Below are 26,885 nucleotides of genomic sequence, written 5' to 3'. Positions count from 1 at the left end.
TTTTATGTTTATACCTTAATTTTTGTTCTTATTTCTTAAATTCTATTAGGGACTATTTTTCTTAATTATGAATTTTTTTTCGTGATTATTATCTGTAAAATACGCTTAAATGTGTATACTTAATTATTCCTATTTTTTTATCTTTAAAATTCACTATTTAGAGCAGTTACTAATAATTTTAAAAGAAAAAAAAGTAGAATCAGGACACAGTCTAATATTCAGTATCCAGCGCTGGTCAAAGGCATGGGTGCTGTAGCCATTTTCCCAGAGAGTCAAGGAAATTTGCTACTTTAAGGATGCCATAATTAGAGGGAAACTTTTTTTTTTTAAAAAATACATTTTTTCGACCGAAATAAGGTTTTTGGATTTATAAATTAATAACTATTTTAAATATATATTTATAGCCGATTATCACACAGGAAAGGCATAATAGTTTATCGATTGTTTCAATAGAGGAAGAATGACATCATAAACAATTTGAATATGGGAAAGATAGATAGTAAACAAAATAAAAGTTGTACCAGCCTTGCTATCATCACAACTCTTAAAAAATAAAATATTCATTAAATTAAAAATATTAAAAATACTTTAGCTATAGGAATTATGTTGGGCACAAATGGTTTATCGCACATGTTCCTAGGGTAAGGTCCGTTAAATAATCCCTTTTTAATGTTTCCAAAGTCATGGATTGGAACAATTTTTATCTTATCACCCCAGGATCTGCATTCGGAGAGTGAGGCATACAGGGGAGGTGGTCCATGCTTTAGTTTCCCTTGATCGTCCCCAAACATGAATCTCGCGCTGAATCGTTCAAAGTTTATGAAAAGAGTCAATTAGTTGGGAAAAAAAATGATAACAATATTAAGCGGCAATGTGTTATTTTTTTTTTCAATTTTAATTTATATTATGAGCGCGCTCCTTTTTTTTAATTTAAAAATCTGATTTTATCGGAGATATATTCCATCGTGTTTAGGATACCTATCTTATGAATTACATACATACAATGTTGCCGCTAACCTTTGAATCATTTATAATTTATATAAAATTGTATTAAGTTCAAAATTTCGTGGCAAAACTGTTTGAAATTAATAGGGTAGGTATTCCCAAACATGACGGAATACATTTACAGCAAAATCAGATCTGCAAATTTTTTAAAAAAAAACGAGCTCAAAAATTGATTTATAGTTCAAATAATAACACACTGCAGTTAACATATAATACGCATGCATGGAGCAAATAGGAGAAAGAAGTTAGAAAATAAAATTCTGTCTTTATATATATATATCAAACCTAATCTTGGATGTGAGACTAACCATAGGGAAAAACATGCCTTGAGAGAATGCGAAGTTTCTAAATTCTCCCATCACCTTTTGCCCATTTACAGTGAATTTTATGTGCGGAACCGTTAAATCTAGCAAGCAACCAACAATATCTCCTTTCTTTAAGGATCCAGCTTTGAATCCAGGATCAACCGTTTGGGATTTATTGAGATTGTATTTTTGACCTCCTAAATAAAAGTATTTCTCACTTCTTAAAATCAAAGTATTCATTTCATTTAATGTAGAGAAGAAAAAAAATCTCTTGATGTATGTCAATTTCCCAGCTTATTAATTGATGCCAAAGATGTTTTTTTTAGATATGTTCATGTTCACTGATTCAACTTTTAATAATATTAATTATTTTATTTAAATATCTTTAAATTTACATAAATGAAGCTTAGATGTTTATAGCATATGATACTTATTATATTTTTTTACCGGTCCATAGATGATTTCCATCAAATCCGTAAGAAAAATAATCTCCACCTACCCCTGGTGAGCCCCAATTGGGTCCAGAACCAGGGAATAACGATGGGAATGAATTGTTACCCCAGCCTATTCTCAAATGGTTACCGTCCAAAATTTCTTCATCTCCTTCATCTTCTTCGTAAGCTGAATCTGGGCTTAGAGTATCGAATTCAGATGGAACATGATCTATCAATACTTCGTAATACCATCTGGTGTACATAGAACAATTTGGAATCACTCCTACTTCTATATTAGCTCTCATGCTTGTAAAAAGAAATATGAAGAAAAAATGGGCGTAAGCAATATGCTTATAATATTATATAAACTGACCCCTACTATATAATAGAAATCTAAATTCACCCTCGAGAGGTGAAATGGAAATAAATCGATGGTAATGTTGGGCATAATTAACCCCCTCTTTTAAAAATTATTATATGTCTCATTCAAATTTTGAGTGTCCAAAATAGGGCAAAATTAACTTAAATATTTTATTTCCTATTTTTATTATAAAAATATGTTTAAAACATGCAAAACATCCAACTAACATTTATATATAAATATTATAGTATATAGCTTGATTTCTAGTTATTTTAATTATAAAAGTTAAATATGCGATTCTACATTTAAAAATTCGTATTTTAAAAACTATTCAATAAAAATTCATGAAACTTTCTAGTAATGTAGTTTAGCATAGAATAGGCAGCTACTGAACAAAAGAACATTTCAAAATTTCTACAAGTTTCTCCTTTTTTTGGCATTACTATTAACAAAGTATAATTAGGATGCAATTATACTCCACAAGGTTAAGTAATCATTGTAATTATAGAACGTTCAAAATTTATAAAAAGTGTAAGATACAAAGTTTCATGTGTGTTTAATAATAATATTTCCATTTTACTAACTCTTATTACCCAGTGTTAATTCATGACAATGGTTAATATTTTTAAATTACAAAAAAAATAAATAGTTATATACAAAGTTAAATTTCAATTATACTTAATAACATACTGTATAAAAAATAATAATTAATATGAATAGTGTATATCATTCAACAATAAAAATTTTAACCCTGTACCTTACAACGTAATGAATCAATTTAGTTTGCAGCAATATGTTTTTTGGAGGAATCAAATGATCATATATCAAGCGCTGATTATTTCTGACTGCTATGCCGTTACCTACGCATAGAGAGCACAGGACATTCAATATTTTAGGATCCCTGCCTTGTTTGTAGAGCATCGATATGATTACTTTGATATGATCCACCGTTATCATATTCAAAACTTCTGGGCTATCCACCAATATGTATTGGAGAACATCCAAAGCCCCTTAATTCATTTCAATTTTTTTTTAGATAATAAAATAATGCACTATTTGTTCAAAAATTCAATCATTTGTAATTTAGTGGGTTCTGGGTAAGCTATAAAATGGAATTATCTATTTTAAAAGTATCGATATCTAGCTAGATTTTAAAAATATCGTTATCTAGATATACTTCTTAAATTGCTGGTATATAGATATATCTAAAAGTATCGATATCTAGCTAGATTTTAAAAATATCGTTATCTAGATATACTTCTTAAATTGCTGGTATATAGATATATCTAAAAGTATCGTTACCTAGATTTACTTCTTAAATTGCTGGTATATAGGTATATCTAAAAGTATCGTTTTACCTCTTTTACCAATTAAAAATATATATTTAATTTTATTTTTAAATTGATCACTCTAATTTAATTATCTAGCTAGCTATACTTCTTAAATTATCGGTATGTAGATACATTTTAAAAGTATCGTTTTGCAAACTCTATTCCCGATAAAAAATATTTCTTTCTTTTTTGTGATTTAGATACAAGACTTTAATTTGAATACCTTTAGACGCCTGTTGATTTTCTAGTTGATCGAACAGCCAATTCAACCTATTGCCCTGAGCGAATTGGGCGCAGTTGGCTCTGTTACCTCTTATTATCGCCGCTAAAAGTGTGTACAGCTGGTTTGATATATAATCGATTCTTTCCGCCTCCCTTTCGTCCATTAAGCTTATTATCCTGTTTTTAACATCGTGAGAACTAAATCTGTCTATAGCCTCGAGCACCACCGAAATTATACCTTCCTCTTGAAAAAGATCTTGCCTATTTTTGAGAGCTTTTAACCTAATTTGTCGTTTTTCGTTATCTTTAAAGTTAAAAAAAAAGAAGATATTATTTGAAATAGATTCCGGAGTAGAAATTCAAAAATTTTGTAATTAGGAAATAAAATTTTACCTAAATCATCGGAAGGGGTAGCAAAATAATCAATTAAATCGTCCCAAAATTTTTGCATTTCGTTCAAATTTAAATTTATCGATTTTTGGCTGAAGACCAATAGGTAAATATCACTAAAATCATATTTTTATATATATATTAGATTTGTTTAAAAATTTAGAAAAGTAATAGAATAATATGTATAATTTATAAAATAATAATTATAAAATAAAGATAAAATAAGATGGGGTTTTGTTTTAAACTTTAGAAATTTTTCGAATATAGAAGTGCTTTTCCTTATAACGCGTGCCGATCTGGCTTCTTCTTCCAGTGCCATCGTGAAAGTGAATCCATCATCCATATGGCCTTCCTCCAGCATCACGGCCTTTTTCTCTTCCACTCTTCCGATACCCTTTTTCTTGGTTTCGTAAATCTTATCATTTGTGAAATATAATAAGTTTCAATATAGTATAGAAGATATTTTATTTTTATTATCATACATTATGGTACAATTATACCAACCATCTTTAGTAATTTATAAATACCTTTGATATTTAAGTGTGTTTCTACAGTAAATATCAGCGTCGTTTCCCCTCTCCTTATAAAAATTTCCAGGTTATGTGGTTAAATGATCCTCAATTTATTTTTAATATTTGTTTAATTATAAAATTTTTAAGATTGTTTATCATGGATATAATATAATAATTTCTCGGTGAAGAAAAGGTATATAATAATAGCCGATATGTCGCTGTTTTATATGTTTAACATTAAAAAAAATAGAAAGATATATTATTGATAATTACAAAAAGTAGAATTTAAAAACTTCATAAGATAACCAGAGACCGGTGTGCACGTGTTGAATGAAAACCATAACATCACCATATTTGATAACAGGTGTTCCCATTGACTCTTCCTCTTTGTCCTCGTCCAAATTGGTGACCTTTTTGTCATCCTTGGCTGGTCTCAAGCAAAACAGGGTGTATTTGTGGCTAGCAGATACTTTTGGCACTAGACTAAGATTCCATTCTTTGGGAGGTTCAGTCTTACTACCTATCGTTTTTTATGGTTTATTTATGAAGAATGATCTAAAGTCACATATTTTTTAAAAAAAAACCTTACATAATAATACAATTATATGTGAATAGTGATTATAAGGTTATAAGAAGGAAAAAAAAAATGTGAATCATCATTGTTTATTCGTTTTAATATGTGTAGGAATATAGTAAATAACATGAGGCGAACATTTTAAAATTACTATTTCTTTAAACAAATATACCTAAGATTATCCAAACAAATAGATTATTGAAATAGTAAAATAATATATTTCACCTTTAAAATCTTTTTCAAATTCTCCACCAATCAATATAGCGTCACCCCTATTCATATTCGCTGGTAATAAAGCTAAATAATCGCCAGAGGTCAAGTGTTTTAGTCTAAGTGGTGATGCCCAACCCATTAGACCCCCGTTATATTTCGTCTTGAGATATTCCAATTGCCAGAGAGAACGAGCTTGATGGCAAGCTTCGCCGGACTCGTACATAACGCATTTAACTTGTTCAATCGGGGCGGATGCTTTATTAATAGAGCTAATAGGGTTGACCTTGAGCGAGTTGCCAAAATTGCTAAAATTACCAAGACTGCTGGTATTATGAAAGGCGGCAAACGTAGAATTGGCTTGAGAGGAGGGAGAGTACGCATAAGATGATGAATTTCTGGCGGAGTCAGAATTAGAATCCAGATTTTTGGAAAGCCGAGAATTTCGGCGAATGCCATTATCCAATTGGGAGTCATTTGAATTAGATACCGTTAGGCATTCATCTTGGCCATGGAACACACGCAAAACCTGTCCACCGAATACATAACCTAATAACGGGGAGGTTGGAGGGGGTTAAATTATAAGTATAAAAAAAAATATAGTATTTTAGAGGTGTAATGAAATAACTTTTATTAGAGTAATTTATCCATATATAGTTAGTATACATTATCATACATATCCATTTTTCAATCTTAATTATGCGATATAAATATACCTACCCTATAAATAAATTTCTTAAAGATTTCCTTCATAAATCTTAAGTTTAAAACATTATAATAACCATTATATAGTGAGTATAGTATATCAAAAAAAATATTTTAGTTCTCTGAATTTCTAACCCACGTATTTGTTGCGTATATTGCCGCTCGAGTAGGGCCCAATGCTCCATATCGTTTGGGAGAACGATGCGATAACTTGAGAGTCCTCTCTTTTATTTTTAACGGTATGCTTTTTCAACAAAAAAAAAGTGAAATAATATTTTAAAGATTATTTTGATTGCTCTAAAAATATCTAAAATAATAAAGTTTAAAAAAAAATTTAATTTTAAAAATGTCAATTAAAAAAACCTTTTTTTTGTATGTAAGTCGAACTCAAGAAACTAAGGTAGTTTAGTTCCGGTTGATTAAAATAAGAAACTTTTAGAAGTCTAGAAGTAAATATATAGAGCAGACATTAGAAGCATGCTTACCAGATAACGTTCGGACGAAACACTTATTAAAATGAGATCGTCTCCAATTCTGACCTTTTCGCCTTCAGATCTTTGCTTGGAAGCTGGGTGAACAGTCCACCAACTAGATTCTCCTATATAATATAAATAAGATTATTTTTTCTAATTTAGTTTCAGCAGCTTGCGTAATGGGTGGAAGCAAGAATATAAAGTTTTAATAATGCATTATGTCATATTGAGATATGGAACCCATGTAGATGCGAAAACTCTCAATTTTAAATCATTTTCCGATAGCGATTTAAATAAATTTAATTAATTAAATCCAATTTAAACCGGAAGTGTATAACCAGACCTAAATTAAGAGTATTGTTGTTGTAAAGTCTATAGCAAAATTGTTTTGAAATTTACAGTGTAGGCACTCTAAAACCTGCCGGAATACATTTCCGGTCAAACCAGATTTGTAAATTACAAAAATTGTCATTCATGTAAATGATTTATTGTTACCGAATCACCATGAATTTCATATCTCAATCGGTTACATGTCAATACTGCGAAAATTTTAGCGCGAAATGTATTATCGCGAATGTCGATTACCGCGAAAAGATATTATAGCGAATGCATTATCGCGAATATAATAGAGCGAATGCATTACCGCGAATGCATTATAGCGAATATAATACACCGAAAATATTATAGCTAATGTATTAGCGCGAATGTAATACCGCGAAAATGTTATCGCGAATGTATTATAGCGAATACATTACAGCGAATGAATTATCGCGAATGTATTATCGCGAATATATTACCGCAAATGCATTATAGCGAATGTATTATAGCGAATGTATTATAGCGAATGTATTATAGCGAATGATTATCGCGAATCCATTATAGCGAATGCATTATAGCGAATGAATTATCGCGAATGCATTATAGCGAATGCATTATAGCGAATGCATTATAGCGAATGCATTATAGCGAATGCATTATAGCGAATGCATTATAGCGAATGCATTATCATATCGCGAATGGAGTTTCATGAAAGTTACAATTTTATAGTCATTTTAATAATTATTATATGGTCATTTTATTATTAAAAAAACCTCTCATTTGTATATATGTGAATATAGTTATTTTAGTAATTTGTTTTTCCTTAAAAATATATATATATCTATATTATCATTAATCATAATTAAAATTAGACATAAATTTGATATAAAAAATAAATTTTTTATTTTTATAGGCAAAATATATTTAAAAATAATTTTAAAATGGCGTAAAATTATTTGTGACCCAGACAAAATGTTTTTAAGATTATTTTATCCCTTTTTTTTATTCAAGGGTGTTCTGAGAATTTATATTACAGCAACTGGCTTGTTTTTTAAGAATAGTAAAGATTCGAAAATTTTTGTCATTTTATTTTACATATTATTAAAATATTTTTATTTTTTATAGAAACAAATTACTCAATATATCATTTAAATAATTATGATTAAAAGTTATAAAGGTTTAGATCTAGAGATATATAATAACTTTGTTTACAGGCTTGATAAAAAGGTGCCTCCTACCTACTACTATAGGTGCGTAGAGAGAGATACTCACAAGTGTATGGCCAGGCTCACATGCCGAAATAATGAAAAAATTCCAAATAAATTCGAGCACAATCATATTCCGGATATTGCTCATTCGGCCAAAGAAGTTGTGCACGGTGGTGGATGATTGTGAGAGCTTCTTGTACGGTGTATTATCCTTTTAATAAGGCTGGAGTTAGGAATCTTCATTGCGATGGATTCATCTAGATTTGACGATATCTCCGAGATAATCATACTGGGAGTATCGATAGTTGTTTTCGCTTTATGCTTAATTTCGTTAACAATTTTTCGTGACTCAGTTTGAGCAATATCCAGAATATGATTGTGCTCGAATTTATTTGGAATTTTTTCATTATTTCGGCATGTGAGCCTGGCCATACACTTGTGAGTATCTCTCTCTACGCACCTATAGTAGTAGGTAGGAGGCACCTTTTTATCAAGCCTGTAAACAAAGTTATTATATATCTCTAGATCTAAACCTTTATAACTTTTAATCATAATTATTTAAATGATATATTGAGTAATTTGTTTCTATAAAAAATAAAAATATTTTAATAATATGTAAAATAAAATGACAAAAATTTTCGAATCTTTACTATTCTTAGCTTATTTATTACATTACGTTCAGATGGCTTTAATTCTATACTTTTTATGTAAGTCTTAATTTTATCTTTTTGTTAATTGACATAATTTATTTTATTCTTTTTGACCAAACCTTTTTACTCTATAGCTAGTCCATACTCCCTCTCTATAATGTCTAATATAAATATGTACATTTTTAATCACTTTTTGGTTTTAGTCCTTTTCCTATTTTGTTTTTATTACAAGATACAATTTAATTTTCAATACAAAATTAAAGATAAGTAGTAAATTTAAATAGTGACACACTGCCAATTGATCTTCAAGATCCTTGTAAAATATTATTAATTAAAAGTATTTTTTACAATAGTTTTACAGTTCTATTTTCTTTTCAGTTTTATTTTTTCTTTTTTAATTTTAGTTCAGGATACTGTATAAGGTAATATTTAAAATATGTTAAGTATTAAATGTGTACATTTTCTATTTTACTTTTGGTTTTAGTCTTGTTCTATTTTATTTTTAATACAAGATACAATATAATTTAATACTAAATTAAAGATAAAATGTAGTAAATTTAATAGTGACGCACTGCTAATTTATTTTCTAGATATTTGTAAAGTATTATTAATTAAAAGTATTTTACAAATAATTTAAAAGTAATTTTATAGCTTTATTCTTTTCTTTTTTCAGTTTTATTTTCCAGTTTAATTTTAGTTCAGGATACTGTATAATATCAAATACTTAATCTATGTATATTTCTATTTCCCAGTTACTCCTAAGACTTAAATTGTAAATTGTGACATTGCCAATATGACCCTCCATAATCATAACTTACTTAATCGGGCATGGGCTTTTATCTGTCCCTTTTACTTCCCATGGGCGTTTAAGTGATTGGCTTTGCCACTTACGCGTACAGGTAACTGCGGCCTGCCCAAAAATCGTGGATGGTCCTCTTAATTATTTTCCCATTTTTTATCCCAGTTTGATGGGTTTTTTCATAAGAGAACCAAGCGTTGCTCTGTTGTATATATAACTTTTGCTATATGTATGACGTTTAGGGCTAGTGCGCTTAATATCACATATCACGTAAAAAACAAGCCAGTTGCTGTAATATAAATTCTCAGAACACCCTTGAATAAAAAAAAGGGATAAAATAATCTTAAAAACATTTTGTCTGGGTCATAAATAATTTTACGCCATTTTAAAATTATTTTTAAATATATTTTGCCTATAAAAATAAAAAATTTATTTTTTATATCAAATTTATGTCTAATTTTAATTATGATTAATGATAATATAGATATATATATATTTTTAAGGAAAAACAAATTACTAAAATAACTATATTCACATATATACAAATGAGAGGTTTTCTTAATAATAAAATGACCATATAATAATTATTAAAATGAGCACATAAAAATATATAAGTTAAATAATAATTATTCAAATGACCACATAAAAATATATAAAAAAAATAAATATTCACGTGACCACATAAAAAATATTTTAAAAAATAAATAAATAAAAAAAAGATCAAAAATCTTCCCGTGATTCAGGTAGTTACCCCTTTATCAACGCCAAAAAAATTATACTTTTATAGCTATTTTTTACAGTACTGACAAAATTGAATTTAACATATTTCAATGTCATAATTAGTAATAAAATAAATAATATAAATGTCGTAAATTAATATACCTGTGTACTTCGGTCTGCATTTTTTAGCTCTGATTATTTAAAGCCCTGCCCTAAATTTTCAAATTTCGTTATTTTGAATATTTCTCTGTATTTTATAAATTGTTTTATACGGAATTAAAGATAAGTAAATAATATTAAAGCATAATTAATATGTTTTTCACTATAATATTAAACGGCATAAAAATATGGATTTGTGGCCTTCTGTCTCTCTTAAAGTTGAAATTGTTTTAAACCGTATCATGAATAATAAACCAATTTGCACAGTGAGATTTAGAAATAATTAAATAGACAGAATATGAAATTAAAAAATCTTCTTTTCCTATTTCAGAAAGTCTCATAATCGTTTAAAAATATTTATTGTAGGCATTCCCTTTCAGGCAGAATAATATGATTTGAAAATAACTTACAAAATATTAAATATGAACTAAATTCACATATCATCTATTGATACCAACAAAATATATAATTAAATATATTTTTTATCATTTTAAGATTTATATTTTTTTTTTTCCCCCAAAAGATAAAATACAAATTTATTATTTTGAAACATAAATATGCTTGTTTTTTAGGAAGTTTAAGTCAAACTTCCGTCATTTTTTATATTTTATTTGAAAAAAATCATCATTTGAGTATTAGGAGTTGTAACGGAAAGGTATAAATTATATTAAACTAAATAAATCGATGTATAAATTTATATAAGTATGACGCTTTTCTATAAATCTTCTTAATTTAATAATATCTATACACATATGACATGTCTTATCAGCGTCGTTAATTATAGTATTATCTTTGATATTATGTACATATGTTGGAAGCTCTTTTACAATTATAAACAGGTTTGAAATGATCATATTATTTTCGCATCGCGTCCCGTCTTTTATTTCTTGAAATTCTAAATTATAGTTGAGATCCATATACCATTTCTTGATTTCTGTAAAAAAAGCTGTTGGATTTTGTATGCCTAATTCTTTCTTTAATAAGAGAAATGCGAGGTATATGGTAGATCCTGGATTATATCCTATATCGAAAAAATAAGCCTTTTCTTTACAAATAGTGGGTAAAGCTTCGGACCGATAAACCCGTGCACAAATCTTAGTGATTGTCAATAAGCTCACGTGTCTTATATGACTGTCTTCGTTAGCCAATAGGCGGCCAATCAAAATTTTCCAATAGTTAAAATGTAATCTCCAAGGTATTAAATTTTCAGGATTGAGACTAAATAACCCATGGGAGCTAAGGAAAACATAGCTCAGCAAGGTTAACATTTCGGCATTCGAGTTGTTTTCTGATGAAATACTGTTAATTAATTCGAAGTAATCGTCGTGTATATTGCTTTTTTCATTCAATCCACTAATAATAGCGTGCATATTCAGGAATAGATGGTCGTATAACTTACAGGCCAAACAAAACATATAGAGAGAAATAGTGGGTCTTGAGAGAAAATTATTGAGGCGCGTTTCGCTCATAATTAAAACAATGCGTTCCGTAACTTGTAGAAGGTCATTACAATTTAACAATCCATATAAGTTAATCGATGGAATGACAAATAAAAGAAGTGACGCCATAGAAAGACAAATTTCGCCGTAGTGATTGTTGCCAGCCAGGTTCCATGATCGACGACCCAACTAACGTATTATTAATGAAATTAAATGCTTCGGTAATGATAGGATGTATACTATCAAGATCATAAATCTTTCCAACTTTATCAATCTCGTTATACAGGGCTACCTCGGAAAAACTGGTCAACACCGAGGTGTGAGTAAAATCTGGTTTGCATATATCTTTGAATTCCGGTAAATAGGGTAACAGGGGTTTGTACTGTGGGAACCTTCGACAGATTTCGTCTATGCAGAAATCGATGGCACCCATAAAAATGAAGGAATGGTATTCGCGAGAAATGTCATGTGAAATAAATTTGGTGGGATCGAACGGAAAACTTTTTATAAAGAATAAACGACATGGCTGAGAAATGTAAGCGAAAAATGCGGGTCTGGCTTGTGGAATTTTAAGCCACGAATCGTCGAAAGGGTGTGAAAATTGTGAAAAGATTAAACAGGAGTTGGCATTTATTATTTTTAAATTTAACAATGTTTAAATTTAAAAAAGATAAGATTTTATGTTTTAAAGCTATAAAATTAATAATTTTGACGATTACAAAAGATTTAATAAGATAGAGGTCTCAATCCAATGTTCCCCTTCATCTAATCTTATTTAAAAAATTTAAAAAATTATCAACATATTTTTTTAGCGCTGGAAAGGGTTAATCATATCAGTAACTAGGGGCTAGTAGAATTAGGTCGAATTAATTATATTATGCTTAAAAATATGATATAATAAGTATTCATTGGCTATTATAGCTTTAAATTCTATTTTTTTCCCTTTAACTTTCACCTTTTCTGGTAATTGATAATCAAAAGAATTAGAAAAAAAATTAAAAATTCATGGGGCTTGTTGGGGCAAAAATTCACTTTTACTAGAATCAATCTTAAAATATAAAATATTAAAATATTTATTAATAGGGTCTTTTGTAAAAAACGACTTAATCTAATCGTTAAAAAAATTGAGTATACCAAATTCCACATATTTTTTAATAAAATACGAATTTCATAAATAACAAGTGACGTGTTTTAGAGGTAAATAATTTTCAAACGCTACTTTAAAAAAATATAGACAATTAAGCTGGTTCTCTGGTTTTTTGGAACTTAATAAATGGGTTAAATATAATTTTGTCAAATATAAATCACTATTGCATTGTGATAATGTTAGTTGTAATGCATTCGCGATATTGCATTCGCGATATTGCATTCGCTATGATGCATTCGCGATAATGCATTCGCTGTAATGTATTCACTCTAATACATTCGCTATGATACATTCGCGATAATACATTCGCTGTAATGCATTCGCTATAATGTTTTCGCGGTAATAATGCATTCGCGCTAATATATTCGCTATAATACATGATGCATTCGCGATAATTCGCGGTATTACATTCGCTGTAATGCATTCGCTATAATGTTTTCGCGGTAATGCATTCGCTATAATGCATTCGCGCTAATATATTTGCTATAATACATTCGCTATGATGCATTCGCAATAATGCATTCGCGGTATTACATTCGCTGTAATGCATTCGCTATAATATTTTCGCGGTAATGCATTCGCGCTAATATATTCGCTATGATACATTCGCTATAATGCATTCACGGTAATGCATTCACGGTAATGCATTCGCTATAATATCTTTTCGCGGTAATCGACATTCGCGATAATGCATTCGCGATAATACATTTCGCGGTAAAAGTTTTGCGGTATTGACGTGATACGATCTCAATCAACGATGTATATATATCCTACTAGATTGACGATTCATTAATTAAAAATATCCATACATAGAATTCAGTTGTAGCGCCATTTTACGTTTTGCGCTTCGACTAATTGTTTGAATACACATTTATGTCATTTAATAAACATACAAACCACAAAATGATGCTACAGCTGACTCCTATGTATGGACACTTAGGAAATGAATCGCCAATCTAGTAGTATATAAACATCATTGATCCTAATACGTTGCAGGAAATTGATTTTAATTCAATTAATGAATGTCTTAAAAAAAATTATAACCTGTACATCTGGATTTGTCTTTAAGACCGACGTCAAAGGCTAACTTATCCATTGAAGATGTTGAGGAGAGGCATGATAAATACTCAAAATTGTATTTGTAAAAATATTTAAAAAAATTCTAGTAAAAAAATAAAATTTCTTTCCAAAAATATATATATATGTCAAATATTTAAAAAAAAATTTAAAGAAACTCATTTTTGTTTTACCATTTTGCTGTGGGAATGCTTTAACAAAACGGCGTGACCGTATAACAGGGTCCGGTGGGCTTGAGATCCCTTATATATAGCATATATCGAAAATAAGAAGTTCAAAATAGTAAAGTTTTATAAAGATTCTTTCTTCTTCTTTCTTTCTTTCTTTCTTCCTTCCTTCCTTCCTTCCTTCCTTCCTTCCTTCCTTCCTTCCTTCCTTCCTTCCTTCCTTCCTTCCTTCCTTCCTTCCTTCCTTCCTTCCTTCCTTCCTTCCTTCCTTCCTTCCTTCCTTCCTTCCTTCCTTCCTTCCTTCCTTCCTTCCTTCCTTCCTTCCTTCCTTCCTTCCTTCCTTCCTTCCTTCCTTCCTTCCTTCCTTCCTTCCTTCCTTCCTTCCTCTCCTTCCTTCCTTCCTTCCTTCCTTCCTTCCTTCCTTCCTTTTCCTTCCTTCCTTCCTTCAAAAAAATTGCAATATTTTTCTAATCTAAATTTTAAACATGGATCAATTTAAAAAAAAAAAATATGTAATAGAAAGTTGAAAACTTTATGTTGCCTTTTATTTATATCTTAGGTAGGTCTTTTTTTTTGACCTTCAACCCTGATTGAAGTTGCGAGTTTCAAATATTACGAATAGACTAATAATTCGAAAATCGAATTAGTCTATTCAATAATCGAAATTCGAAATTGGAATCAAATATTTATAAACCAAATTTGATCGAGAAAATTGAATTCGCTAAAAACTATTCGTTGATTTTTATGAAATTCTATCTTTAAAATATCTACAATTATAAAACCGTTTTATCTATTTCTTCCTTAGAAGACAGAAGCTCTTGTAAGGCCCTGACGGACAAGGCCTGTTCAATGGTGAAAGCGCATACCGACATATCCACAGGCTTTGACTTTAATATTTTTTTTAAAAAAATAATTTTTATTTATATTTTTTATTTAAGGCTCTATATCATTTGAGGCGGCAAAATAAATGAAATAATTAATATAAATAATTTTTTAATAGGATTGCCAAATATATATATAAGTGCATCTAACGAATAGTGTTGCTAAACGGCTCGTTTTAATCCTATTTTTAAAAACGGCTAACTCAATATTTTATCCAGTTAAAATATTACGCAATCCTGAAGATTTTTCACAGAGATGGCACAAAGGTTTAGACATCTATTAGGGAAAATCAGTTTTAGGCAATATTTTTCTAACAAAAATATTAAGATAGCCGTTTTTTATAAATTGGCTCTCAAATCGAGCCGTTTAACAATACTATTCAATATAGTTTTTTTATTAAAAAAAGGATCAATCAATTTCAAATAAACATTTCTTACAAACCTGCTATATAAATTTCGGAGTAATTGATATTTATAATAAAAATAAAAAAAATTAACATTAAATTTATAATGTTATTAATATTCATAACTTATTTGGCTGATGTATGGTCTATTAAATTTTTTCAGAGGGGCAAAATATTCTACAAATTAGAATTTATCGAAAAATATACAAATTATTAAAGGGTTTCAAAAACTGAATATACTCCTATTTTATTAATTATAGTTATAACCAGGGATTCAAACCGAACCCGGAAAAGAAAACCAAGATTATATTAATTAGAGGAAAATGAAAGTGAACAAGTCAAAGTAAAAATTATCATTTTGGATATTGTTAATTTAAAGAAATACGTCTAAATAATATTTTTTTTAAATTGATACATGACTATGTTTTGTATTTAACTATTTTTTTTTACCTATAAATAAAATGAAATATTTATCTTTTATACCTATTCTATGTCTAGTTTTTCAATTATGATTTAAATATAAAAAAATTTTTTTTATCAATTCAAAAATTCTTAAACCCGAACTGAACCCGGAACCAAACCCGGGTTCAAAAATATTTCCCTGAACCTAACCCACCTATATTTTTAACCTTAAACCGAACCCGCACCGAATCCTAAAATTCCTAAATTAAATTTATATTTTTTGGCTTCTGATAGAAAGAAAGAAAGAAAGAAAGAAAGAAAGAAAGAAAGAAAGAAAGAAAGAAAGAAAGAAAGAAAGAAAGAAAGAAAGAAAGAAAGAAAGAAAGAAAGAAAGAAAGAAAGAAAGAAAGAAAGAAAGAAAGAAAGAAAGAAAGAAAGAAAGAAAGAAAGAAAGAAAGAAAGAAAGAAAGAAAGAAAGAAAGAAAGAAAGAAAGAAAGAAAGAAAGAAAGAAAGAAAGAAAGAAAGAAGAAAGAAAGAAAGAAAGAAAGAAAGAAAGAAAGAAAGAAAGAAAGAAAGAAAGAAAGAAAGAAAGAAAGAAAGAAAGAAAGAAAGAAAGAAAGAAAGAAAGAAAGAAAGAAAGAAAGAAAGAAAGAAAGAAAGAAAAATTTATATTCCCGATCGCCGTATATATATATACGCGGGATATAAAAATTTAGTACGAACTAACTAGTTAATTAATTTTTTGAATATTTTATGACCATTTATTTTAAATTAGAAACTTAATGATCTCCTTTTTCGTTTTTTTTTTCTTGCATTGGAGTATTTTATAAATATTTTAGCGTATAATTATTTTTTCGTTTTTGATTACTTTCTTACTTTTCCGATATTCGTTATTTTAATACTGGGTACAACTTCTTACTATTTTATAACTATCTAGCTAGTTTGTATAGCAGATTAATTATATGTATAAGGTGATCAACTCTTTATGAGGGTCATTACATTCTTATCTTGACTTAACACCGTTAGGTTGGCCCTAAGCCATATATTCTATCATTTTAATTACCATCGTATATTCCCCAAAATTTGAGTAATTACCTTATGAAGATTGAGTTTAGCTATATAATTAATTATACTATAGATAAAAAAAAATAATAATATATTAAAATCTCTAAAAATCTGTAATTAAGGGTTTTAATAAAAACGAGTTTCAAAAAATTTTAGAATTTATATAATTGATTATTTATTAATCCATAATAATAATTATTCCAATTTAACTAAAATTTAATTAAAACTCTCAATTACGATGATACGATATTGATAAATTTTTTATAATTTTTATATATCTTTTCCATAATATTTTGCAAGACAGCTGTTAGGTCATTTTCCTATCATATCAAGAAAATAAGATAACCATTTACTATAATCATTTTTTTATAATGGTTTTCGAAAATAGCAAATATTCAGCCTTTTTAAACACTCTTACACCTTAAAAAAAAATATGTATGTTAGCGTCAATGTATCGGCAATGTGTTATTTTTTCAAATTTAAATAATTTTTTGAGACCGTTTTTTTGGATTTTATTGGAAATGTATTCCAGTATGTTTAGAATATCTATCTTTAGATAATTTTGCTGTTAATCTTCGAGTCAATTATAATTTATATAAAAAAATCTATGGAAAACTAATATAAATTAAATTCAAAAGTTCATAGCAAAATTGTATAAAATTCATAGAGTAGGTATTCCAAACATGGTGGAATACATTTCTGGTAAAATCAACTTTTAAATTTTAAAAAATGTAAATGGTTTAAAGTAGAAAAAATAACACATTGCCGGAAAAACAAATTGCCGCTAACATATATACTTTATTATAATTAAGACAATACATATATATGTTCCTAAAACTAGGATCTAAGGAATATAGGAAAAACCTCGAATCGACGGAGCTAGATGAGAATGCTGAGATAGTTAGGTAATAAATATGAAGTGCCTATTAAAAAAAATAAAGATAGGCAAAGGCAGGAATTTGGTCGAGATTTGGTTTGGATATCATAATAAATGAAATGGGATTGCTAGAATAAATTTGTAAAGGAATAAAATTGGGTAGCATCTTCTCAGACTACGTAATGAAATGAGATAACCGAATAATTCTAATTTTAATAGGGATCCCGTTAATAAATATGGATTCTGAAGTCGACGCTTCTAAGTGAGCTTTAGCCCTCATTCATAGATAGTGCGAATTCGCGGCGATATCGACATAATATGCTGTATTTTTGTATTCTTAGCCGCAAACTCGCGTTAACAGTGAATGAGGGGTTAGAGAGTCATGAATGAAAAATAAAATGTAGGTTTAATAAAAATGCTAAATAAATTATCAGATGTCTATAATTCTGATCATATTGATAATTTAAGGTTGAGGTTCAGGAACTACGTTATGTAAAAGCAACAGCGTTCTTGCTACTCTAGGAAAATACGTGTGTATCTGGTGAAATGTGCTTTAAGATATTATAAATAACAGATGTGTTAAATATTATATTCTTTATATAATGTCCAAGTTCACATTTAATTTAAATAATTATAAAAAAAATAAGCAATATTTCTCTCAATTTTAAATATGATAAAATAAAATTTAACTTTTTGAAAGAGGGATAAATTATCAAGGGATTCTGCAAATTTAATTAAATTCTATCAATAGGGCCCAAAGTTATGCATATTCAAAGTTGGACAAATAAAAACTCGAACTTTCCAACATCCAAAAATTCATCTTTTTATAAACAAAAAAACTTTACATTTACGAGGACTATAATTTAAAAAAGAATGGTTTTTAGTAACGATGACTTAAGTTTATCTAAAATTAAACGTAATATAACTATTAATTTATACTATTTTACCTATTAAATACATCCAATAATATAATTTTAATAATTTGTTTGTATTATAAGATAAGAAATCAAAAAATGATTAATAAGATTATATTAAATTTTTTTTATAATACCATAAAATCTTTAAAATATATATAATTTACTAGCGCCATCTATTTCAAATAAATTACTTCTAATTATATATTAAAGAATTAGTGCGCCTTCAGTGAAGTCTTTATCTACAGTGTTAAACAATATACATGAAACGAATTATTCGTTATTTGATATTCGATTCGATATTTCATGAATATGAATACATATAGGAAAAATTTATTATCTGCCGAATAATTTTTTATCTATTATTCGTATTATTTGCAAATATTCATATTATTAAAAATTTCTATTCGAAATTATTCAAAATTATTTTTAAGTATTTAAAAAAGTTTCTTGCTAAACTTTTCATTTCGTATCGATAAATAAATCACTTTTTTCTTTTTTTTAAAATTTTAAATATAATTTTCGATTGGGAATCAAATGTTCGGCGAATCAAATCATGATTCGTAAGAATAAAAAAATACAAATCAAATACGAATAATGCAAATATTTGATTCGTATTATTATTGTAGTACGCAAACATTATATTATTTTATTAAAAAATTTTTTTTCTAGGCTTTTGGTTTGATCCTGATTAAATTATAAAAATTCGGTATATATATTTTGGAATGTTAACACGTGGTATGGATTTGATTTACGGTGAACTAACAAAATATGTCGTATTTTCGTATTCTTAGCAGCGAATTCGCGCTAACTATGAATAAAGGGGGGGGGGAGGTTAAACTAGAAATTCCAAGATTCATGCTTTCGCAATGCGGCCCATTCCTGTCTATGGAGAAAAATTTTTTTTAAATAAAATTTAATATATATGTTAGCGTCAATGCGGTTTTTTCTATCAATGTGTTTTTTTTTTCAAATCATTTTTTGCAAGCTATTAAAATCCAAATTTAAATTAACATATACAAATATATAACAGGAGCATAATCAGTTATTATTATATTTATTCCCGTCAATCTGTTTTTTTCAGGTAATGTGTTAGTTTTTTTTTACTTTAAATCATTTTTTTTAACGTACTATTTAAAATATAAAAATATGATTTTACCGGCCAGCATGTTTATAAAACTAACTCTGTAATTATCAGAAAATTTTGTTATGATCTTTTGAACTTAATATAATTATATTCGTTTTTTCATAGACTTTTTTATATAAATTATAACTAACTCAAACGTTAACGGCAAAATTGCCTGAGATAGAATACGTTTCCGATAAAATCATATTTTTAATTTTTAAAAGCGGGCTCAAAAATGATTTAAAGCTGAAATGAAAAAAAACACATTGACGGAAACGACACATTGATGTATACACATATAAATATAGTTTTAAATTTAAACTGATCCTTAGATAGACTGGGGCTTATCGCGAATACTTATGTTTAAACATTTGGCAGTTTAAGTCAAACCCCATAAACTTGTAAACACTACGTAAAATAACTATAATAATTTAAGATATGGTGTGCACCGCAAGATGAAGCCTGTAAGATGAAGCCTGTAAGATGAAGCCTTCTTACTTTTTAAAATATTAAATTTAAAAAACTTTACTAAACAAGGCATTTAATTTTCATTAAAATTTTTTTATTTATTCAGAAAATTGTGCATACTTTGTCTCCTAAATTTTCTAGGTAACAATTTCTATTCCCAAAACCCTCGGCCGCTAGACATAGCCTCTCGTTTTGTCCAGTGTTTGAAACTTGAATACAGCATAGCGTAACCATATCATTCTAGTTAATAAAAATGATAAATAAATAAAATATTTTTATATGTATGTAATGATTTATTCTTATTAAATTCCTATAAAAAAAAATTGCGCCCCACTCTAATTTCTAATATCACTGAAATCATATTATTATCATTTTTTTTAAAAAAATTAAATTATGATATTCAAAGATAAAAGCTAATATTTCAAGCACAAGGAGACGCGTTTTTTTTGTATACACTAAAAAAAATATTCAACATCTAACAAGAACTTGTGTATTCTCACTTTAAAAAAAAGAAGAAGATATGTTAAAAATAGGTTAATATCTCTTCCTCTATGGCCCGTGGCCTTAGTAGCGGGCTAGTATGTTTATATTTAACAAGGGATAGTGAACGATCTGACAAACATGCCCTGAATCCTTCACAAACTAAATAAAAAATAAGTTTCAACTAACGTTAGAATCTTGGAAATAAATTACAAGTTACCCATCTAGCCCCGGTCTAACAATTAATGGAGGCCCCCTAAAAAACTATCTTACACGGGGTCCCGAGATGGTGCTTTTTACGTTATTGGTCTACATTGAAATAAAAATTGACAATATGCACTTTAAATTCTTCGAAATTAAATTAATCAATGGAACGAGGTTAACATTTAATATGCATATTGTTTTTATATTCAGATATTAATTTAAATTTGATACTTATTTTTTAAATAAATTTTTTTTTTCAACATAGCTAACACATTTAATAAACTCACATCCAATATACCTTAAAATTCGATTAGTGAATTGTAATAATAAAAATATGCATATTCGATATTCGTATTCGATAAAAAACATTATTCAATTTGCTTCGCCAAATATTCGATTCGGTTCAAAAATTAAATTATTTAAAAATATTTTCAAAAATGAAAAAATGTATTATTAAAATTTAAAGAAGTGATTTATGGATATTGAAAAAACGTTTAAAAAAAATTATAAGTTCCGCAAGGAACATGTTAAATAATTAAGAATAATCTAAAATAATCATCAATAATTTTGAATATTTATGAATAATTATAAATAATTTTGAATATTTTTTAAATAATTTCGAATATTTGAATATGAATATGTACAAATTATTTCGAATAATAAAGAATAAATTTTGTATAATTAAAAAAATTCGCCAGATAATATCTTCCCTTATTCATAATCAAATAATTTTGTTCGTATTCATTAAATACGAATCAAATCGAATATCGAATAACAAATAATTCGTTTTAGATATATCTTAACTCCATTGTCTCCGTAATTAATAACAAAAAGCAACAATTTTTATGGTTTTTTAAAATATTAAAAAAAATTTTTTAAAAAGTTAGAAATGATTTATCATTAGTGTCATTGAAGCAAATAGGTACATATTTATATACTACTAGATTGGCGACTCATTCATTAAATGCTTTTAAGTGTCCATGCATAGGAATCCGCTGTACCGCCATTTTGAGATCGATTAAATGCATTAATGTGCATTCACATCATAATAATAAAGAAAAATTAGTCGACGTACAAACCACAAAATGGCGCTACAGCTGACTCCTATGTATTGACACTTTTAATTAATGAATCGTTAATCAAGTAGTATAATACATCATTGCATTGAAGTCACTTGAGGAGATAAGAATGGTTAGCTCTTTTATGACGCCTAAAGAGTAGCGATGGTTATTGTATTAAAAATAATAAAATTTTAATCATTTTGGGGATGATCGAATGGAGCAGTCATACACATCACAAATGAATTTGAAAACATACAGAGTACGCAAAAAAAAATGCAATTGGATAGATTTAGATGTACATGTTATAAACATTTTAATATATTAACTAACCAGCTATATCATTATAAGCTAAACCTCCACGTCAGATATCATCCCAAAAACGACTATAGTTACCAACAAAAGGGTATAATTCCTGCTCCTCTGAAAAAAAAGTCTAAATTATTACTCTCCAAATTTATAGCTTAAAACGTTTCAGATGCTGTCAGATCAAATTCCCCGCTCCAGTTATTCAAACTCCGTTCAGTTTATATGGTGAGAAAATATTTAGAAAAACTATATCAAATTAAATAATTTTTATAGAATCAAAATATTTAGTTTGATTTAATGCCAAAATATCACAAACTGAGGGCTACTGCTAAACAGCGCCAATCATTATTTTCTAGTAATAATTAAATATTTTGATTCCCTTATCCCCCTCCACCCCCACCCCTCACCTTAGGAAAAAGGGTACCCATGCCACAACTCTTATTTAGAATCAAACCGTTTTAAATGGCTATGGTCTACCTATAACCAAAAAAAAATAAACTTTTCATAAGTTTTTTAAAATAAACTTTTTATAAGTTTTTTAAATTATTCAAACAATTTTAATTTATTTTTCCATGATTTTTTTTTAAAAAATATTTAAATTACCGTTCTTAAGAATGAGACATCTTCCGTTTCCGACCCCAGGTTTTCACTGATATTCTCCATTTGTAAAATTATTTTTTGTCTTTTTTTTTGAGAGCGCTATAAAAAATAGGAAACGCGAAGGATTATTAACAGCTTCTCCCGAGATTTAATGATATTTTTTATTTTATTTTTTCTAATGTTTATAATTTGAAAGAATCCAAATTTTAATTTTTTTTTAAAAAAAAAAAAATTATTTATAAATTTATATTTTTTCCAATGTTAATTTATTATTTATTTTTAAAATTCATCAACCAAAAACATATGGCTTATGTAATATTATTATGTATTTTTTTTTTTCATCTTCGGTAAAAACAAAAAAGTAATTTATTGGTTATTGAATATTGAATATTGATTCATTTCTTTAATGATGTGAATGATTTTATCTTTTTTTTAGAAATATTTTAATCAATAATGAAAATATAATAATAATATAAAAAATTAAGTATTTTAAATTTCATTTTGATTTTCTAAAATAATATTAAAGATTTAAAGAATAATTTAATTATTATTTTCTCATCTTTGTGTGTATAAGTTGCATGTTCGAAAACTAAATATTTTATATCTGATATTCTTTTTTAACAGTCTTCTTTACAATTAGAGCCATAAATACAAGTGAAACTTTGGGAACTAAACCTCCCGGAATTGATGCCAAGACAATAAAGGAATTTTTGCAGGTTTATAAAAATGAGCTAATGTTCCAAAAGTTAATGATATAAAAAAAATTTACATTTTTTTTAATTCTTATTCAAAAAATTGATATGATAGCAAACTGTATTATTAGTCTTGAAAGTTTGTATAAAAGTAATTTTGCCTTGGCTAATGTTAAAAAAAATTAAATTCTATACTCAATACTATTTAATTATTTTAATCATTGATTAAAAACTCGTTAAAGAATAAGTTTCTTGTTTGAAACATTAGTATAATCAGAAACTTCTACACCGACTCCATCCTTAAGCCAATAACAATACTATTATACCCCCCCCCCAAGTGCCCTTCTACCCCGAAGAAAACTCTATCCCCCTTCAATTCCGATGACGATCTTGCGTTATAACCACCCGCCCCCCAATAGAAGTCCCTAAGTATAAAGCTACACCCACTTTATCACAATCACGCTGATTAAAATCTAACCCTTTCTCCCTACTGGAACTGGAATAATTCTATCTTATAAAATATGGTGCATGATGTGTATAGTATTATCGCAAAGAAGAAAAAAATCAAATATCTTGAATATATTATAATATAATATTACAGACAAATAAAAATTATTAATATTTTTTTGATTCGATTTTAAAAAATTAATCCCAGAATATAGAATTTCAAAAAAAATTTTTAAATTTACTAATTTATAAAATAGTCAACAACAAAATAATTTATACAAGATTATTATTGCAAGAAAAGATGATCGTTTTCGAAATATTTCTTTCCCAATTTCTACAATTTTTTCAAGTATTTCATTCTTTCTCTCCAACAATAAATGTTAAATAATATTACAAGAATAGACTCGATTTTGGATAATTTCAGGCAATTAGTTTTTTTTTGTAAATAATTTTGGCAATTATTTTACATAATTGAATATGATGAATTTGTAAAAAAATACGGAATAAGTGATTGAAAAAAATAAGCGAAATAAAAAAAATTGTCACATGTAGTATTGTTAAACTGCTCGATTTATGGCTAACTCAATATTTTAGCCAAAAATAATGTTTAAGCCTCGATATTTCGTTAACAGATGTTCAAACCTTTAAGCCACCTAAGAGAAAAATCTTAAGGCTTGCATAATATTTTTCCTAATAATATATTGAGTTAACCGTTATCGGGCTCAAAATGAGCCGTTTATCAACACTAGTCACAAAAATTTCGTCTGAACGAAAAATAAAGAAGTTTTAAATATCTAGTTTGTGACTTTTGCTTATCCTGCGTTCACAGTTTTCGCGAATAATTCGCGGCTTAAATATACAAAATATGTAAAAAAATATAATAATTTTACATTTATTTTTGAAAACTTCACAGCGAATTCATGCTAATTGTGAATGCAGGGTGTCATAAATTTTTCAGTTTCGCCAACTTTAAGAAAAAAATAACCAAAAAAATATGGAAAACTTATATCAATAAAGTGCATATTGATGAATTTTAACTTAATCCATTTGGTAGATTGTTTTTAAAAAGAAGCATTTTTGATACAATATGATAAAATTTCCACAATTGGCATCATGCCAAAACATAACTTTTAGAAGAACTGAATATTTGGAATGCATCAACATTTCTGATTATTGCTGAATAATTCATCAGTAAATTTTGCGATTCACATGAAATATATAACATTACGCCTTATGTTGCTAGTAAATATTGGATCTGATTCAAAAATCGTTGAGGTGTTTTTTTCTCCGATTTACAATATTCTTCGTATCTTATGATTTTACATTCCTTGTAGATATGTTCTTTTCTTTCTGTTTATTAGACAAAAAAAAAATTAAGTTAAAATTTTGAATGGAGTTTTTTATATGAATCTGAATCTCATGTAGGCTTAAGTGTGAAGTTCCAAACATTTTAATGCACTGATGTTGAAGTTTTAAAATATTTTAGCTTAATGTTCAAAACCTTTTGATAGACAGTTTGAATAAAATTGCTATTAGCAAAAGAAATTTTTTTTGAAAGGCATCAGGATACTTTCAAATGAGAATAATAGAAGTAAAAATTATAGTAAAAAATTTATTATTTTTTGCTTTTCTGAATCATTAAATTAAATTCCGTAATTTATATTTAAATGATTTTTTATTATATTAAAATATGAGACTCTATATTTTTGTTTGTGGCTCTGATATTTTATAATTTTGTATTGGTAGCCTTAATAAATAGTTAAATAGACCTATAGCATCTTTCGAAATTAGAATCAAAATAATAGGCTAGTGAAAATGGAAACGATTATAATATAAAAATTTTTTTTAGCTCAGTTAGGGACTAGGGTTAAGCGATTAAAATACACTTCTGAACTTGGAAATAGAAAAGGACAAACTACATACGGGGGCTTATTTACAGGGTAGAAGTTCCTTGTGACATACTACGCTCATATTATAGCGACTTTTGGAAACGTTTGGTTTTTTAAATAATTTATAACATTAATTTTAAATTTATTAAAAATTAATATTGTTCAATTTTTTAGATTTTTCCTTCCAAGCACTTTTAGATGAAAGAAAGAATTTCCTAGATCATTTTATGGAAATGAGAAAATAAAATTACAAAGGGGATTTACTCAATTAAAATTAAATTATGTACCCTATTATATTTTCTAATTTAAGTATCTACCTACAGGTAGAGATTGTAGGATGAATTATAAGTCTTAAAAAGGGTAGGAGGCATGTATGGGAGGGGGAGGCGGGATAGGCCATATATAATTTAGTAGTTTTATAGCCAATTTAAATAAGGTTTATTATGTATAGATTATTTATTGAATCCGATTTAAAAGGTTTTCTTTTTTCCCAGTATTTGAGTCTTTCTACTCCATCCAATAAATTACATTAATATATTTAAACTTATTTTATAATCTATTATAACTTCAGAGCCAAACAATGCTCTAATTCATTATTTGACTAATTTTTTTGTAAACTATCTAGATTTTGCTAGCTTATAAGAAATAAATTTTTACGAGTTTTAAAATACGATAAAAATTTGATTTTTTATAATGATAATAATATATTTTTTTATATATTTCATTTATATATACAAAATGGATTGAATCATTAAAGAAACTAAATTGTATACTAGTCTTGAATTATACATACTGGCTTTAGCTTTCGAATTAGTGCTTTCTAAAATTTGGCAAACCTTATATTTAGACCTACGTCTTAATT

At 27.5% G+C, this 26,885-nt stretch overlaps 1 protein-coding gene across 6 annotated transcripts in view; it reads right to left on the bottom strand.

The window, feature by feature from the left end:
* LOC135922234 (ryanodine receptor-like) overlaps nucleotides 1–23,177 on the bottom strand; it is a 98,502-nt gene extending 75,325 nt beyond the window's left edge. For 5 of the 6 annotated variants that reach the window (XR_010570801.1, XR_010570802.1, XM_065456646.1 and 2 more), the window contains exons 1-16: nucleotides 22,999–23,177; nucleotides 20,465–20,584; nucleotides 14,989–15,093; nucleotides 14,213–14,281; nucleotides 14,007–14,088; nucleotides 6,535–6,647; nucleotides 6,185–6,293; nucleotides 5,360–5,893; nucleotides 4,854–5,080; nucleotides 4,294–4,463; nucleotides 4,052–4,164; nucleotides 3,660–3,962; nucleotides 2,863–3,115; nucleotides 1,758–2,050; nucleotides 1,291–1,507; nucleotides 588–801 (exon numbers count right to left, since the gene is read on the bottom strand). Coding sequence is in view for 4 of the 6 variants with exons in the window: in XM_065456646.1 (XP_065312718.1) it covers nucleotides 588–801; nucleotides 1,291–1,507; nucleotides 1,758–2,050; nucleotides 2,863–3,115; nucleotides 3,660–3,962; nucleotides 4,052–4,164; nucleotides 4,294–4,463; nucleotides 4,854–5,080; nucleotides 5,360–5,893; nucleotides 6,185–6,293; nucleotides 6,535–6,647; nucleotides 14,007–14,088; nucleotides 14,213–14,281; nucleotides 14,989–15,093; nucleotides 20,465–20,584; nucleotides 22,999–23,058 (2,982 nt within the window). In the remaining 2 variants the exon portion in view is untranslated. Of the gene's footprint in view, nucleotides 1–587; nucleotides 802–1,290; nucleotides 1,508–1,757; nucleotides 2,051–2,862; nucleotides 3,116–3,659; nucleotides 3,963–4,051; nucleotides 4,165–4,293; nucleotides 4,464–4,853; nucleotides 5,081–5,359; nucleotides 5,894–6,184; nucleotides 6,294–6,534; nucleotides 6,648–14,006; nucleotides 14,089–14,212; nucleotides 14,282–14,988; nucleotides 15,094–20,464; nucleotides 20,585–22,998 lie in introns of those variants that run through there. The other variant, XM_065456647.1, reaches the window with a different exon arrangement.
* Nucleotides 23,178–26,885: the final 3,708 nt, after the last annotated feature.

This window comes from Gordionus sp. m RMFG-2023, chromosome 1 (assembly GCF_954871325.1).
Source record: "Gordionus sp. m RMFG-2023 chromosome 1, tfGorSpeb1-WG-v2, whole genome shotgun sequence".
NCBI lineage: Eukaryota > Metazoa > Nematomorpha > Gordioida > Chordodea > Parachordodidae > Gordionus > Gordionus sp. m RMFG-2023.
Note: the sequence above shows the minus strand (reverse complement) of the source record. Positions and strands in the feature narration are given on the sequence as shown.